Source organism: Pygoscelis adeliae, unplaced genomic scaffold (assembly GCF_000699105.1).
Source record: "Pygoscelis adeliae isolate BGI_AS28 unplaced genomic scaffold, ASM69910v1 Scaffold945, whole genome shotgun sequence".
In the NCBI taxonomy this organism is placed as follows: domain Eukaryota; kingdom Metazoa; phylum Chordata; class Aves; order Sphenisciformes; family Spheniscidae; genus Pygoscelis; species Pygoscelis adeliae.
Window position 1 is genome coordinate 28,779 of NW_008824878.1, and position 14,616 is coordinate 43,394.

General features: G+C 44.9%; 1 protein-coding gene across 1 annotated transcript in view; it reads left to right on the forward strand.

Annotated features, from left to right (window-relative positions):
* The first annotated feature begins 3,818 nt into the window (after positions 1-3,818).
* Positions 3,819-14,616, forward strand: part of CDON (cell adhesion associated, oncogene regulated) — a 35,057-nt gene continuing 24,259 nt past the window's right edge. The window contains exons 1-7 of the mRNA XM_009324519.1: positions 3,819-3,951; positions 6,124-6,396; positions 8,298-8,444; positions 8,770-8,913; positions 9,345-9,632; positions 10,491-10,766; positions 11,713-12,060. Of these exons, the coding sequence (XP_009322794.1) occupies positions 3,873-3,951; positions 6,124-6,396; positions 8,298-8,444; positions 8,770-8,913; positions 9,345-9,632; positions 10,491-10,766; positions 11,713-12,060 (1,555 nt within the window). The 5' untranslated portion in view covers positions 3,819-3,872. The remainder of the gene's footprint in view (positions 3,952-6,123; positions 6,397-8,297; positions 8,445-8,769; positions 8,914-9,344; positions 9,633-10,490; positions 10,767-11,712; positions 12,061-14,616) is intronic.

Below are 14,616 nucleotides of genomic sequence, written 5' to 3' on the forward strand. Positions count from 1 at the left end.
CAAACAGCATTTTGTCATCTTCTAGAGCGTAAAACCCTTTTTTGGGGGGCAAGCATGGGTAGGAGTGAGTTAATCTGGAGATGATAGGTTAAGGTAGTTACCCTGAACGGACCAGACGTGTGGAGCTTTACGCTGAAGACCGCTGGTTTCTGGAGAACCAGTGACAGCGTGGAGCTTTGGGAAGAGAGGAAAGGGTCGCTGCCAGGGCCGTGCTGCCTCGCTGCACTGAGTCTGTCCGGATTAGAGATGAGAAGCCAGTCTGGTGCCTGCGTCTTCCCGTCTCAGCCCGGTAGGACGTTTTGGTACGTCCACGTGCCGATGGCTGCTCCCTCGCCCGGGATGGCCCAATGTCCATCCTAATGAGATCTTCAGGCCTCGACAACAAGGTTGATGGTGCACAAGCTGCCCTGCAGAACCTAGCCGGGGTGTGCCGGGGCTGATGTGACAGCCTAGCGGTGGGGACAGCCCTGCTTCTGCACTGGGGAACCTCTCTGGTGCTCCTAAAGGGACTAATTAAAATGTACCCTTCCCTCTGTTTCAAGTTAGCTCTGATGATTTATTTTGCTTGCCTGTAGATGGCATCCCGAACGTCGTGGGGCTGAAACTGTGAGCTGATGGATGGGCACGTGCCCGTCCCCACGGCTGTTTGGCGAGGGGTCCCTTTTAAAAAGGGTCTGCGACAAATGAGATGCACAGCCAGAATTATGTCGTCTTCAGCAGTACTCTATCTTACTAATTATCTCCAGAAGTACCAGGTACACGTTTCCAGATGCCCCTGCGTACGCTGTGTGCTTCCGAGGGGTGGGCGTCCATTGGAATGGTCGGGACAACTCCTCCTCGTGACACAAGTCCATTATCTTCCTCGTTTCCCTTGGTCTGTGAGCAACAAGTTACTTGAGAGCTGACGAGGAGGTCAAGTGCTGGATGAAAATAGTTGGAAGATGACTTTAGATGAAGGTGTTTTGGTGGAAGTAGGAAAAATACGGGCCTTTGCCATGCTGTGGCTTTCTGGTGTGCGGCACTGACAGTCTGGAGAAATTGCCAGTGAAACTGGGAAGGACTTGATCCATGAAAACCATATCCATCTCGAATATTATTCTTACTTATATGAATAATTCCTGTTACTACGGTTTTATTTTAAAAGGCTCGGAAATACCCCTTTTCTCAGTGATACCTCTTACTTCAAAGTAACTTCGACTATTTGATCACTACAGTGATGGAGATTCATTCTCTCACGCGAGGAATAGTGAACAGTGGGCAGAGTTGTTCCCGGGTGAGGTTATCTTGGAATTTGAGACACTGAACTGGAGCCACATCTAACCAACGTGCTCCTCTTTCGGTTCCCAATAGGTCCCCAGTGATGGGATGGTTATTGAAACGATGGCAAAGGGGAAGAGTCCTGTTTTCCCACCCCTAAGGCCCTTTAACGCTCGGATACGTATTAATATAATATTAAAGAGGCAAGGTTTCTCCGCTGGGTCTCTAAAGACCTCAAAACTGTGAGCTGTGGTCTTGCCCTCTTCCCTGTACCTAGCAAGGGGCTTCTGTAGTGACGCCATCTGCAGAAGAAGAAGAAAGCAGCAAATATTTTTGGGTTGTGTATTGCATGTTGGATCTCATCCTGCCCCTGTGTTCCCGTATCTACCAGCGACTAAGAGGTTTCCGCGGTCCCTTCAAAAGTCGACGTTAGAGAAATCTTGTTCGGATGCCTGAGTGTTGTTGCTGAACCATGCTACTCCAATTAAAGCGGGATATTTTTCTTTTTTTCCTCCAGTCAAAGAACTTTGGTCTTTGTGGCTTGCTTTGTGTACTCACTGCTTTACAGTTGATCTTACCGCTCCGCAAGCCTGCGAAAGCCAAACTGGTAGGTCAAAGGAGGAGTAGCTGTTGACACTGTCAGCTAGGAACATGTAAAGAGAAAGATAAACAGAGGGAAATCAGAGACTGGATAAAGTAGATCTCCAAAGATAAAGTTTAGTTAAAGATAATGAGCTGGCCTTGTTTAAAAAGACAGCTGCAAAATAACCCAGTAGCTCCATGTGCTGGGGTTAAAGTTGACCCAGAATATACGTTTCATTGCTTTTCATAAATAAATAGTCGAGGGAAGATCTGGCAAAAAGCAACATTGCCCCCCACCCCTCTTCAGCAAAGTGTTTGATGTTAACAAGTTCTCTGGGTGTTTACTTTGTCTTCTGCGCTCGCTGGTGGAGCAGCTCTCCTGCCCTTGAACCGAGTGAGAATTCAAATAAACCAAAACGCTTTCTGCTCGGCCGGTCTCTTCTGCCATCTGCGTCTTACCAAAACAGCCTCGGCTCTCGTTGGGGAACCAGCCTGGTCTGCGGGATTACCGGGTCTTCCGAACAGCTGAAATAAATTTGCCGGATCAGATAAAACTGCCCAGAAACAGGAGCAGATCTCGAGAGTGTTTCTTTCAGCCTTCTCGAGCTGTCATTATAAGCTTGGAGTGCAACTTGCAGGGAGAAGTAGCAGTAAGCAAATAGCTCTATAAAATCTAGAGTGATTCTTTTATTATTATTATTGGAGTCTTTTCCTGATGCTTATTTTGCATATATATTTTACAGTGATGTTCCACTGATAAAATACTGTTATTTTTAAGTGAATCATGGGAATAATTTTGCTGTTGATATCTGGATCCGGCTTCTTGGAAAGCAAATGGCTCCACGAGCGCTCAATAAACTGGGACTTATTTCTATCGAGTGTGTGTATCGTTGCACTTGTTTCCGCGTGCTGCCAGTAAAACTCCTAGTTATTGTATGTGTGTTAGATACGTGTTTATATACACGTCTGATATATGAGATGTTTAAAATATATGTTGAGTGTTATCAGCAGCGAAATTGTATGGCCGAGCTGATAAATGAAGTAACTGTGCTAAATGAACCCAAATCTTATTCATCATTATATTATGCGAGGCAAATAGAAAATTTAAGTGAACAACAGCTGCAGATTATTGTTTTTTCCTCGGAGAAGAGAGCTTTTGATGGAGACTCTGAGTGTCAGAAACACCGTTTCTGAGGCTCACCTCCTGCACGTTAGGTTGCTGGTTTAATGATTTAGTTCGTATGTTGCTGGTTTCGTGATTTAGTTTGTATTTTTTGGTGCTGAAAGGGAGATGTTATGTAGCAGAATGGTCAGGTGTGATACGGCCAAGGAAAGGACTGTCTTGCAGAAGCAGCCGTGTAGATAAAAGCACACGTAATGGATGCCCCAGAAGTATATATGAGAAAGCAGTATTGGTTTGGGAATACAAATGAGAATGAGACTAATATTGGTGATTTTTTTTTTTGGTAGGCATTTGCCATCGTTTGACTGTAAAGCGCACTAGAAGGAGCAAGCAGATGACATGTCTCAGTAAGCAGGTTTAGAGCAATTACGAGCGGTAGCCGCATCGCAGCGTGTAGATTCATAAAAACTTGTAAAACAAGTGCAGCCTGGTGATAGATGGTCAAATGATTATTGTTTGCAAACAGTATTATCTCCAATAGATAAGCTGTTTACATTGGACTTCAATTCCTCTGGTTGGAAAGTAGTCTTAATTTATCACGGCAGTATGGTTCGGCGCGGATGCCTCATACCCCAGCTGTAGAAAAAATCTTACATTAAGAATAGTACTTGGAAACATAGTTAAGTTCAACTTCTAACTCATTTTTACAGATGGTTTCTATATTGCAAAGAATATTGGCTGTTTCCTGGCTGCGCTTTTTTTTTTTAAACCCCAAACACTTTGTTGTAAGAGAGTTAAAAGACTAACTCCTGAAACTTACAGTAGACATCTGTGTGTTTTGTGTTGTAGCTGTTTCGGTGCCTCGTCTTAGTCTGGAGCTTGGTGCTTTCAACTTCTGTAATCTGGCGCTATGCATCCAGATCCCGGACGCTTACAGGCACTGCTCTTCATCGCCGCCGCCGCCGGTCTCATCTCTGCCACGAGTTCAGGTAAGGCCTTCTCGCCCGAGCCGAGACGACTCGCTCGGAGTTTGGAGGTTGAGCCCGCGCTTTTGAATGAGCCGCGATTTGGAGTGCCTTTGGAAGTGGCCAACTTTAATGCATGTTATCGATAATCTGCTTTTAAGGAAGCACGGGGCACTTAACCGCAGTCTTCAGCTGAATATATGACTTTGCTTTTGAAAACTTGGCTCAAAACAAGTGCTAGAATGTGGAAGGCTCTCGGTTACGTAGGTTTGTTCTTTGGGATCTCCGCGGACTTAGCTGGACGCCGATTTTGCTGCGTACGGCGCATCTAGTGTTCCCATGGGGTTGGGAGGGGTTTGAGGTTTGCAGGGGGAAAGGGGAATCAGATCTCTGAAACGCGAACGCTGATGCGTGGCTGCAGTTGGAACAGCTCTTACGTTAAAAAAAGAAGAGGGATGGTTTTAATTGACACATCTGCTCTGTGTAGTCAGCTTGTCTTAACGTAACCACACAAAAAAGAAGCTTTTACTACTTTTAGCGCTTCATAGCCAATTGTTATAAGCAAATGGGATAAATTTTATTTTTCAAGCAGTCGTAGGAGATAAATTCCAGCTGCAGGGTCACGGCTACCAATTTTGACTTTTACACTGAGCACAAAGTGTTGGTGTCGTAAGCAAGGGCAGGAATGAAGATGAAAGTAACAGTGCAATTTCATAGCTAGTGGTGGCTAGCAAACTATAAAAGTCATTGCTTTTCTCTTATCCCTGGAAATTCAGACTGAACTAATAGGAAAAACAGTTTTCTAATTAAAAGCTAAAAATGGACATCTGGAGTCCTGTGAAGTGCTTGGATACCATTTTTATGGATTTCATCTTTTTTGTTAAGTGAAGCCACACTTTAATTTCCAGTTTTATTTTATGCTTATGCAGATAGTTTATGGTTCTGTTAAAAATGCGCAGTTTCTCATCTGAAACTCATCTATATAAACAGAGCTTGGACGGACTGACTTTAGAAGAAAAGCATGAGCTGAGGGCTCCACCTACAAGAAAACTGTCTCTTATTTGGATGTCACTTAATATCGTCTTGACCCATACTATCTGGGATTCCTTAGCTTATTTACAAACTAGAAATTGTTTTCCCCTGCCACTGTGTCTATTTTTAATTTTTTTTTTCTCCCCTATTTCTAACCAAATTGGAGTTATTGGTGTTAATTGCCCTTTGCTTGCTCCCTTCATACAAACTCTTTAGCGGAGAATTCCATAGAAAACAAATGGAAACAATTCCCAGTGTTTCATTGGCCAGGATAGGAAAAAAATTCCTCCAACAAGCAGGAATTTTCTTCTGGCAAATAAATGGATTCTCATAACCAAGTTTTGTGGAACTGAACCTTTTATTTATTAGCAGCTTTTCCTGTTTCTGTTCATCTTTACTCAGTAAAGATAATGGATGCCCAATTCATCATTCTCGTCCTGATGAAGTCCATGTATTTGGAATTAAGAGCCTTTTCTGTTCATCCAGCTTTTTTTATCCTGCTATTTTTAATTAGTTCTGCAGACGCGGAGACGGTTCTGCATACATACCTGGCAGGCTGCTACCATTTCTAAAATTTTACAAGTCACGTCCGGGCCCACTTCATATGGGACAGATCAGCTACAGCTGCGTGTTCCCGCACTCCATCTCTTCAGGTGATGGCTGCGGCTTCGCTCCACATAAATCCAGCGGGACCGCAGTTTTTGCTGGCCCTCGCGAGTGTGATGCCTTTGCCTCGTGCACGCTTGGGGATGTATCTCACTCTTCCTGTACGCTGAGCCTACCTTCGTTTAATCGCTGTTACCCTCTTGGTGGGGTTTGAATCCTGTCTTGAAGTTCTCCCTGGCGTTAGAGATAGCAGGGGTCTGTCATGAGTTCCTCTTGCAGAGGAGAAGGTGACACCTGCTTGAGTATCTCTAGCAACTTGGAGTTCAGAGACCCTTTATTTGTCTGTGTTGGATCTGAATAGTCTTTTAGCAATGTTTAACCTTCTGAGGAAAGAAGTTTGTCGGGTCTGTGAACAGTGGCAGGAGCCTTGGGAGAGCGTTACTACAAAACAGATTATGGTCAGTCTTTTGTACAAGCCCATGCATCGTTAACCTTATCACATGCGTTCATGCAAAATGCTGTTCGCTAACTGAATATAACTTTTTTTTTTCCTTTTAGATTTAACTCCCCGTTTTATTTCTGAGCCCTTGTCTACCGTCCAGAAGCCTGGTGGGCCCGTACAACTCCGCTGCTCTGCCGAGCCCTCCGCGGCTCGCCTTTCTTGGCTGTTTAATGGGGAGCCTCTGGACAGCAAGGTGGGAGAAGTGGAAATCCAGTCAGGATCTTTGACAATTGTCTCCCTCAGCCTGTCAAGCTCCGGTCGCTATCAGTGCGTTGCTAACAGCAGCGTGGGTGCTGTTGTGAGCAGGCCTGCAACGGTATCGATGGGCAGTAAGTTAATTTTTCTTTATATTCTTTGCTCCTTGCAAATTATATAGACCTCAACTGGTTTGTATGGTTTGTTTTTCTTTGGCTTTTAGAAAACACCTAAAACACCTGGTTTCAAGGTGTGGTGTGGTTGGGTTTTTTTTCCTCAGCCAGTACTTTGTATGTGATCAAGTATACAATTTTCACCTTTTTTTTTTTTTTTTTTTTTTCCTGTGTCATCTGAGACCTGTCAGGTGATGCAGCCCTGGAACAGATCGCCCAGAGAGCTTGTGGACCTCCATCCTTGGAGGCTTTTAAAGACTCAACTAGACAGAACCACAGCTGATCGATTTAGTGTTGGCGATATCCTCATTTCGAGCTGAAGGCTGAGTCCTTTCCAGCAAATATGAATGTTATTCAGTGAAGTAACATTCGTTTCAACGAATTGACCTGAAAGGACAAGGTTCCCAAAAGCTTCTCTTCGAAAAGGATCTTGAAACAGCAACTGAGCTGCTGTGCCATTGCAGAAGCGTGCTTGAGAGTTGATGAGAAAAGAGGGGAAATGAATGGGAATTGTTGCCTGGGAAATAAGCGGGAGCTGCAAATTTTCCTTTTCACTTATTTCACTTCATTTGGTCAAAACTATCTAGATGTTCTTCAGGTGGGGACGGTCTTCTGTCCTTTTAGGTACAATTTCCCTTCTCTCAGTTGCACTGGGGTCTCCTAATCAGTCTTTGCCTTAGTGCTTGGTCTGTAAGTTATTTGATCTTAAAGGACTTTAGAAGAGGAAGGGCAATGTTTTCCACGTGGAAAGGACGATGTGGTGCTGAGAATGGGAATATAATATTCCTCCGTAAGCATGATTTGTCTGCTTGGGATCAACAGTGCTGTCTGAATCAGGCCTTTGTCAAGCAGGATTTGAGTGATTTCTCTGTAAGGGTACTTCACCTATGGAGCATGTCCAAAATCCTCCTGGGAGGAAAATTTCTTAAAAGTGAGAGAAGTAAGTGTTTTGGTAAAGTACTGACCCATAGCAAGACCCTCTCAAGAGAGCTATAAGGGTGGCTAACATAGAAAAACTTCACAACCTAGAAGATGCTTTGAACGTGAAGGGAGTAGAAGAGCAGCTTTCACACTTTTCTCCTCCTTTTGAGATTTTACAAGCAAATTAGAAGGTGCTGTTGAGGCTTCCTGGTTGCCTCATTGCTCGTGGCAATGAGTGGGAGATGCTGCTGTACTCAGTGTTGGGTTAATTATAATCACAGAGAGACAATTTCATGTTTCTTACGGGCAGGCTTCCTGCTGTTAGTGTAAATTGTCTTCTGTAGCGCCTTCAGAGCCCATGAGTAGCGCTGCAGTCTTTCGAGTATCTCTGCTTGCTTTTCCTGGAGCAGTTGAGGGAACGTAGGAACTATTTTTTCTTTCCTCACTATTCCCGTGTAAAAGCTGGCCCTTTCTGTACTAAGGAAGAGTACGTACACAAGAGACTTTATGCTGTTACGGACGGCAGAAAAGACAATGCCTGTTGATAGAGGCACGAGAGGAAATGGCCTCAAGTTGCACCAGGGGAGGTTTAGATTGGATGTGAGGAAAAATGTCTTCACTGAAAGAGGGGTTAAACATTGGAAGAGGCTGCCCAGGGAAGCGGTTGAGTCACCATCCCTGGAAGTATTTAAAAGACGGGTAGATGAGGCACTTAGGGACATGGTTTAGTGGGCATGGGGGTGTTGGGTTGACGGTTGGACTCGATGATCTTGGAGGCCTCTTCCAACCTTAATGATTCTATGATATGAACGTCCCAGTGCCACACCAGAGAAGATAATCGGCTTGAAACTAGCTACATTTTAAACACAAATACCGAGCTTACTGCCCTTCCCCTTTCCCAAGCCTTGGCTGCTCTTAACCTTTTGCCAATTCTCTTCTAGGTTTAGCTGATTTTGATACGTCAGTGAAACCTGCCGTTGCAGCAGAGGAAGGAGGTACGGCTTTCATTGGATGCAAGGTGCCAGAAAGTAACCCTAAAGCACAGGTTCGCTTTCAAGTGCGGGGAAAATGGCTGGAACAATCAACAGGTGAGATGTTTTATGCCACTGGTCATATATATAATATAAATATCCAACAAAAGCTTGCCTGGATTTTTTTTCTTAGAACTTAGAGGAAAGGAAACCTCCAGAAACTTGCAGAACTTCCTGCGCAAATCAATTTATCTAAACCTACCTTTGTAAATTAATATCCTTTGCACGGCAGCATGATTTCTTTGTGATCCTACGTTTAGAATAGATATATATATCTGACAAGTTATTTAAAAAAAAATAAAAAGAAACATGAAAAAAAAGGAAGCCTTTATTTGAAACTAAGTTAAATGTAATCTTCCTTTTTCCTTCCCCACTCGTTTAGATAACTACCTAATTCTTCCATCTGGAAACCTGCAGATTTTGAATGTATCTTTAGAAGACAAAGGATCCTATAAATGTGCAGTGTACAACCCAGTTACGGACGATCTCAGAATAGAACTCACTGGACGTAAGCTCGTCGTCACACGTGAGTATTCAGTTCAGCTTTCCAGAATTAATACGTCTCAAACCGAATAAATAATATCTCTATGATTTTTAGCATGGGCTTTTCAGCCTAAATATCCACCGGTCTCAAATGCCGTGTTATGTAAAATCTGTCCTGCGTTATTTGCACATTCAATTCTTATTTCCCCTTACTGTGGAGGAGCAGCATGGCTGCTTTTCAAATCCCAAGAGGACAGAGCACTTAGTCCTTGAAAAGGGGATACTGCTAATACTCCGGTCACCAAACCGATTTCAGAGCAAGGCTCCTGGAAGAGAGCATTCCAGCATCGTGCGTAGTCACAGGTATAAGTAGCCGTGTTTGAAAGACACGGCAAACCTCAGGACCGGAGGACGGGATGGGAGAGCGCGGTTTAAAAGACTGATTAGTGATAAGCCTCGTCTCCTTTCCTCCAGGCTCCTCCTCAGGTGGCTTCCACATACTTCACCCCCTGGCACCCCAGAGCCTGGCGGTGCCCCGGCACAGCTCTCTGACGCTAGAATGTGTTGTCAGCGGGTCACCTCCTGCCTCCGTCCGCTGGGTTAAAGACGGCCGGGACGCGCTGAGAAAAGGCAGGTGGAAACTGCTGCACTCCCATCTGGTGACGGACAGGCTTGAGGCATCGGACTCTGGAAATTACTCCTGCGTGGTGGGAAATGAATTTGGAGCAGTGAAATACGCTAACTATTCACTTACTATACTTGGTAAGAAATAAAGAAATTTTCACGTCCAGGCAATGAACACTTTCTCTGTGTACTTGCTGGTTTTGGCATCTGATTACAAATAGCCTAATGTTCTATCTCAGCCTAAGCATATTAAAATAAAGAATAAAGATATGTTCATAATGACCATATCTCATCATCTCTCCCGAGTTAAAATCCGTAACTCTCTCTTCAAATCCTTTGCAGTCTGAAATAATTAAACAGTAAAGGATAACAAACTCGCGAGGGAAGAACTGATCTATTTATTTTTCTGCAGAGTGCCAAGTGTATATGGGATACAGTGTCAATAATGTGCCAGAGATCAGATGTTTCTCTTTTGAGGTTGTATATAAGCAAAGAGCTGGCGAGGAGAGGTGATATGTTTAGATGAGGACAAAAACAAACGCCAAAGAAATGTATTTGGCCCCTTTTGTGTGGCTGCAAGTCGTTCCTAATCCCCCCTTTCCTTTGTAGCAGGCTTTCCTGTTTGATGTTTTTGCCTCCGTGACTGTTTTTGTTTCATTTTTGAAGTGTATGCACATTAGAGTAACTCAGAAAACAGGCTGTTGACACAAAATACACCTTTTGTTATGGGGATGTCACTAAAGAATTATTTTGGAAATACAGGTGTTTTATTTACAGTATTAATACAAACGTGGCTGTTTGGAATAGAAGGGAGAGACCATTAAAATAAGCAAGTGTGTGGGGAGAAACAGCTTTAGGCTGCGTAGAACTGGAAGTATGTGGTGCTTGCTTAGCCTTTGTACGTGATAAGTTTGCACAACATTTTGCAGTATTTTTGTCAAGACTTAGGCTAAGATCAACATACGGTGGCTTACATAAAATGATTTCCCTTTACAGAACCTGCCTCGATCTCCAAGGGACTGCAAGATGAAACCGTGGCCGCTGGAGCGACTGTGCATTTCTGGTGCGACGTCCGCGGAAGCCCTGTGCCGACCCTCACCTGGCTGCACAACGCAGCTCCCCTCCGTCTCTCTCCACGACATCTGCCGACGGGAAACCGTCTGCGGATCCGCGGCGTCGCCCAAGAGGACTCTGGCTTGTACCAGTGTGTAGCAAACAATGGGGTTGGATTTGTGCAGTCTACTGGGAGACTTCGTGTTCAGCCAGGTAGGAGCACTTCCAGCCCTCAAGAACTCAAACTAAGCATTTGTACGTCAAGCTTTACTCTGGGTTTTTTTTTTTCCCCTAGGTTATGTATCGATTTGCTTCTGACCACTGTTTGTAGCAAATCTTACGAAGAAGGTGCTTTCAGTTGAATTTTAAGAGATGTCGGTATTTCTGGGGTAGCGTGGTTACTTGATAGTTACAACCTAGATTACCAGCTGCGATTAAATCAGCTTATGGTTGAATTTGACGCGATTTATTCTTAAATGGAATCAGGGTCCTGTTGTGCTGGATGAACTGGTGTTCTTAGCAGTATTGGCTGCCGAGTAATGATGCCGGTTTCATATCCTCAAGTTTACAAAACAATCATCAGATGTGGGGTTAATGCACGCTTCCCCTGTATCAGATTAGCAGGTACCAATAGTCTTTTTGATCACTTTTCAGTCTGAGATAACTTTCTAGTACCTGGAGAACTTGATCTCTGCTAGTACAAGGATGTTGGCAAGACCGTTGCTGTTCCTGTTCTCTCCCTGTCGTGTGTCGTTGAAGCTTTTGACCTTCTCTGTACCTGTTACGATCGATGTGAGCTGTGCGGAGGCTGGTTGAGCAGGTATTTTGTGACCCGCTTGTCTGTGGAGCGGACTAAGCCAGTCTTGCCTGCGCTGCCTTCCTCGCTGACAGTCAAGTCTGGTTTGAGTGTAGCTTTCTATCAGCCTTCTCTAAGCACAAGTCTCAGCTGATCTCTTCAGTCTGGAAAGGAAGTCTGGAGAGGCTGTCTAGAGAAGAAATAACTGTTAAAGTGGTTAAAAAGAAGCATGTGTGACTCTTTAAATTGTATTGACTCATTTTGGCATTAAGCGTTGGGGACTCACCCCAAAGAATGAGTTTGGCATCGTATTCCTTAGCCAAACTCATTCGTTGGGGTGTTCCCCCCCCCCCCCACACACACACAAAGGCTCTAGGCCAGTTATACTCTCTCCACCAACAAGCGTCACTGTGGTAGACGGTGGGGACGTTACGCTGTCTTGCAATGCCACTGGCCTGCCCGTTCCCGTGATCCGTTGGTGCGACAGCAGAGGACTTATTACCAGCCACCCTTCCCAGGTGCTTCGTTCAAAACCGCAGAATCCTCCTCAAGCGATGCCGGGCAGCGCCGTTGCAGAGCCCACCTACTTCTCCGTGCCTCAGGCGGGCTTGAGCTCCTTGCACATTAGGAACGTGACTCCTGAGCATGCCGGGGAGTACACGTGCGAAGCCATCAACGAGCACGGCTCCGTGGTGTCAAAAGCCTTCCTTACAGCTGGTAAGCTTGAAGCACAAAATTGCACAGTCAGCTCCCCGGTTTAGGTGAAAAATACCTCAAAGTAAGAAAGAAATTAACGGCAGGTAGGTAGTGCGGGTATCCTGGGGAAACAAAGCAGAGGAGTCTAAGCTGTCTTCGTGGACCCGTTCCTCCCTGCCACCTTAGGCAGAGGAGAAATGGCTGTGCGTATTGCATGGACTTAGCATTCTTATATGTGATAAAAACTATCCAAAGGTGGGGTTTTATATTTCTTGAAATTGCTGCTACGAAAAGACAGTTCTTATACTAAAGGCAAGATGGGAAAGAGAGTTTTCCTTTCTTCACCTTGGAATTGATATTAATAACAGGTTTAAGCTCCCCCAAGTTCCCTTCACAAGAACCGAAGATACAGATTTTTAGTTACATGAAGTGACTTAAGTTTCTCAGCTCTTTCGGCATCTTGCCTTAGTAAATTCACCTGAACGTCAGTGCAATTTAAGGTCAGTGGAATTTAATATGTGGCCCCACATGTAAAGTTCTTCGTTACCACTGATTAGAGTTTAAAACTCATGTAAATAATTTGAAAAGATGCTTAAAGGTTCACTTAGAGGAAGAAAGAAAGAAGAAACCTCAAGAAAGCGATCCCATCATGTAGTTTTATAAATAAGTTATTGTTGGAACTTGCTGAGTGGAAACACAAAACGAAATATCATCCCAGAATTCAGTCTGTGTCAAATAGAAAAACCCCACTGCTTTGCCTCAGAATTTTATGGCAGTAAGTTCAATTTTAATGTTTTGTTTAGTAACTTTTATCGGTTTCTAATATGTTGTACTAGCTGCTGATTATGTGCAGAGGGTGGTTGAGGCATTTGGTTTTGATATAAAAGTCCTTAAGTTGTTTCTGGGAGCTGTTAGGGTTTTAGAACAGTTCCCAACCGTGCCAAAAGACATGCTCAAACATTTGGATGTTTTAATGAAGAGTTCGTGCCAGGTAACACTTCCGAAGCACCTGAATGACTGAAGCGGTGGTTCCAGTGCCTTTCTTTGGTAGTAGGAGCAACTCAAGCAGCTCTCAGCCTCAGCAGCTTGTACCTGTAGTTTGCCTAGTGCAAGCACACAGTGAGAGAGCTTATTTGGCTGAAAAATGTCTTTTTTTTTTCCCCTTTCTCCTGGATCTATTCCACGACATGATTCATTGCATGGTCTTAAAAGCGGGCAGGGCAACTTAAGCCACCATCAAAGTGAGAAACCACCAAAATGTAAAATGATAGCCTTAGGATCCTACACCCATGGCTCTTATTTTAAGTCTGTTTTTAGTCGGTTGTGGTGTTTGCATGCATGGCAGTAGCTTCCCAGAGCTACTAAACACAGGGTTAATTCTCCAAAATAACTTCATCTAATGGAAACGAAGGAGAAAAAATACACTCCATGAAGCCTGAGTAGCAGGCAGGCAGGTATAAAACACAAGGAAGAGCAGCGTTTATTGTAGGCAGGTGATACAGCGGAGGGCAGAGGCTGAACCTGTCTTTTATAGAAGCCAGGAACCTCTGAGAAGTCTTGGGGTGATTTGAAAAACTTGCCAGGCGTGGGCGACTTCACTGATCGGCTGCGCTCAGATTTTCAGAGCCCTTTCCCAGCCTGCGCTGAGGTACTCTGAGATCTCGCAGGGGGGAGGAAGGGTCCCCCGGTTGTTTAAGAAGCGGGGAAGCGATGCCTGGGAATGTGATCTGTTTGCACAGCGGAGACGAAATGCAAAGGTTGCGCTGCTGCCGTGCAAACCCAGGGCATGCCAGCGGGTTGAAATCTGCTTGCGTGTTCGCACCCCTGTTTCAAGAACTAGGAGAAGTGCTGTGAAACGCAGCAGGTTGGGTTCGTAGGGGTGTGGAACAGCTTCTGCAGGAGGAGGGGCTGAAAAGGTGAGGGGTTTTTTACCTCCAAAATGAGGCAGCCAAAGGGGTTGAGCTGTAAAATACTGGGTATTATGGAGAATGTGAGCAAATGCTATGAACGCGTTCTTTTAACGCCTGAATTTGGGACGTTCGGCCCTTCTCTGGTTGCTGTCGGAGGCGGGATTTTGGGCGCATACAGCCTCTGGTCTGACCCAACTCGGTGCTGCTGTTGTTTTCGCAGCGGGGCTGCGAAGCCGAGGGAGAAAAGTAAGTCTCAGTGGCTGAGGGGAAAGGGATGGCACTAAAAGCAACAGCCAAAAAAAGTCGCATAATGACACAGCAGCAAAGAGAAGTCTGATGTACTGGTTTATATGGGTAGCAATTACGCCAGAAACTCCGCAAAAAGAGCTTAGATCCGAATTGCTTAATGGAAATTGTTACCCGGGGGTTGTTTTCCCAAGCGAAAATACAAACTTCTTGCCAGTTGTTGACGACTCCCCTCTTGCAGCAATAAACACAGCCGTGACTGCAGGTCTCCTGTCACCAGCCTAAACCACAACTCATTCTCCACGCGCCAGAGTCCGTCTTCCCCCCCCCCGCCATGCCAGCGGGCGTCAAACCGTACCGTGCCCACCCACAAATCCTCCGGGTCCACCGCAATGCGGTGGGCCTCCTGCCTCCTCCAGAG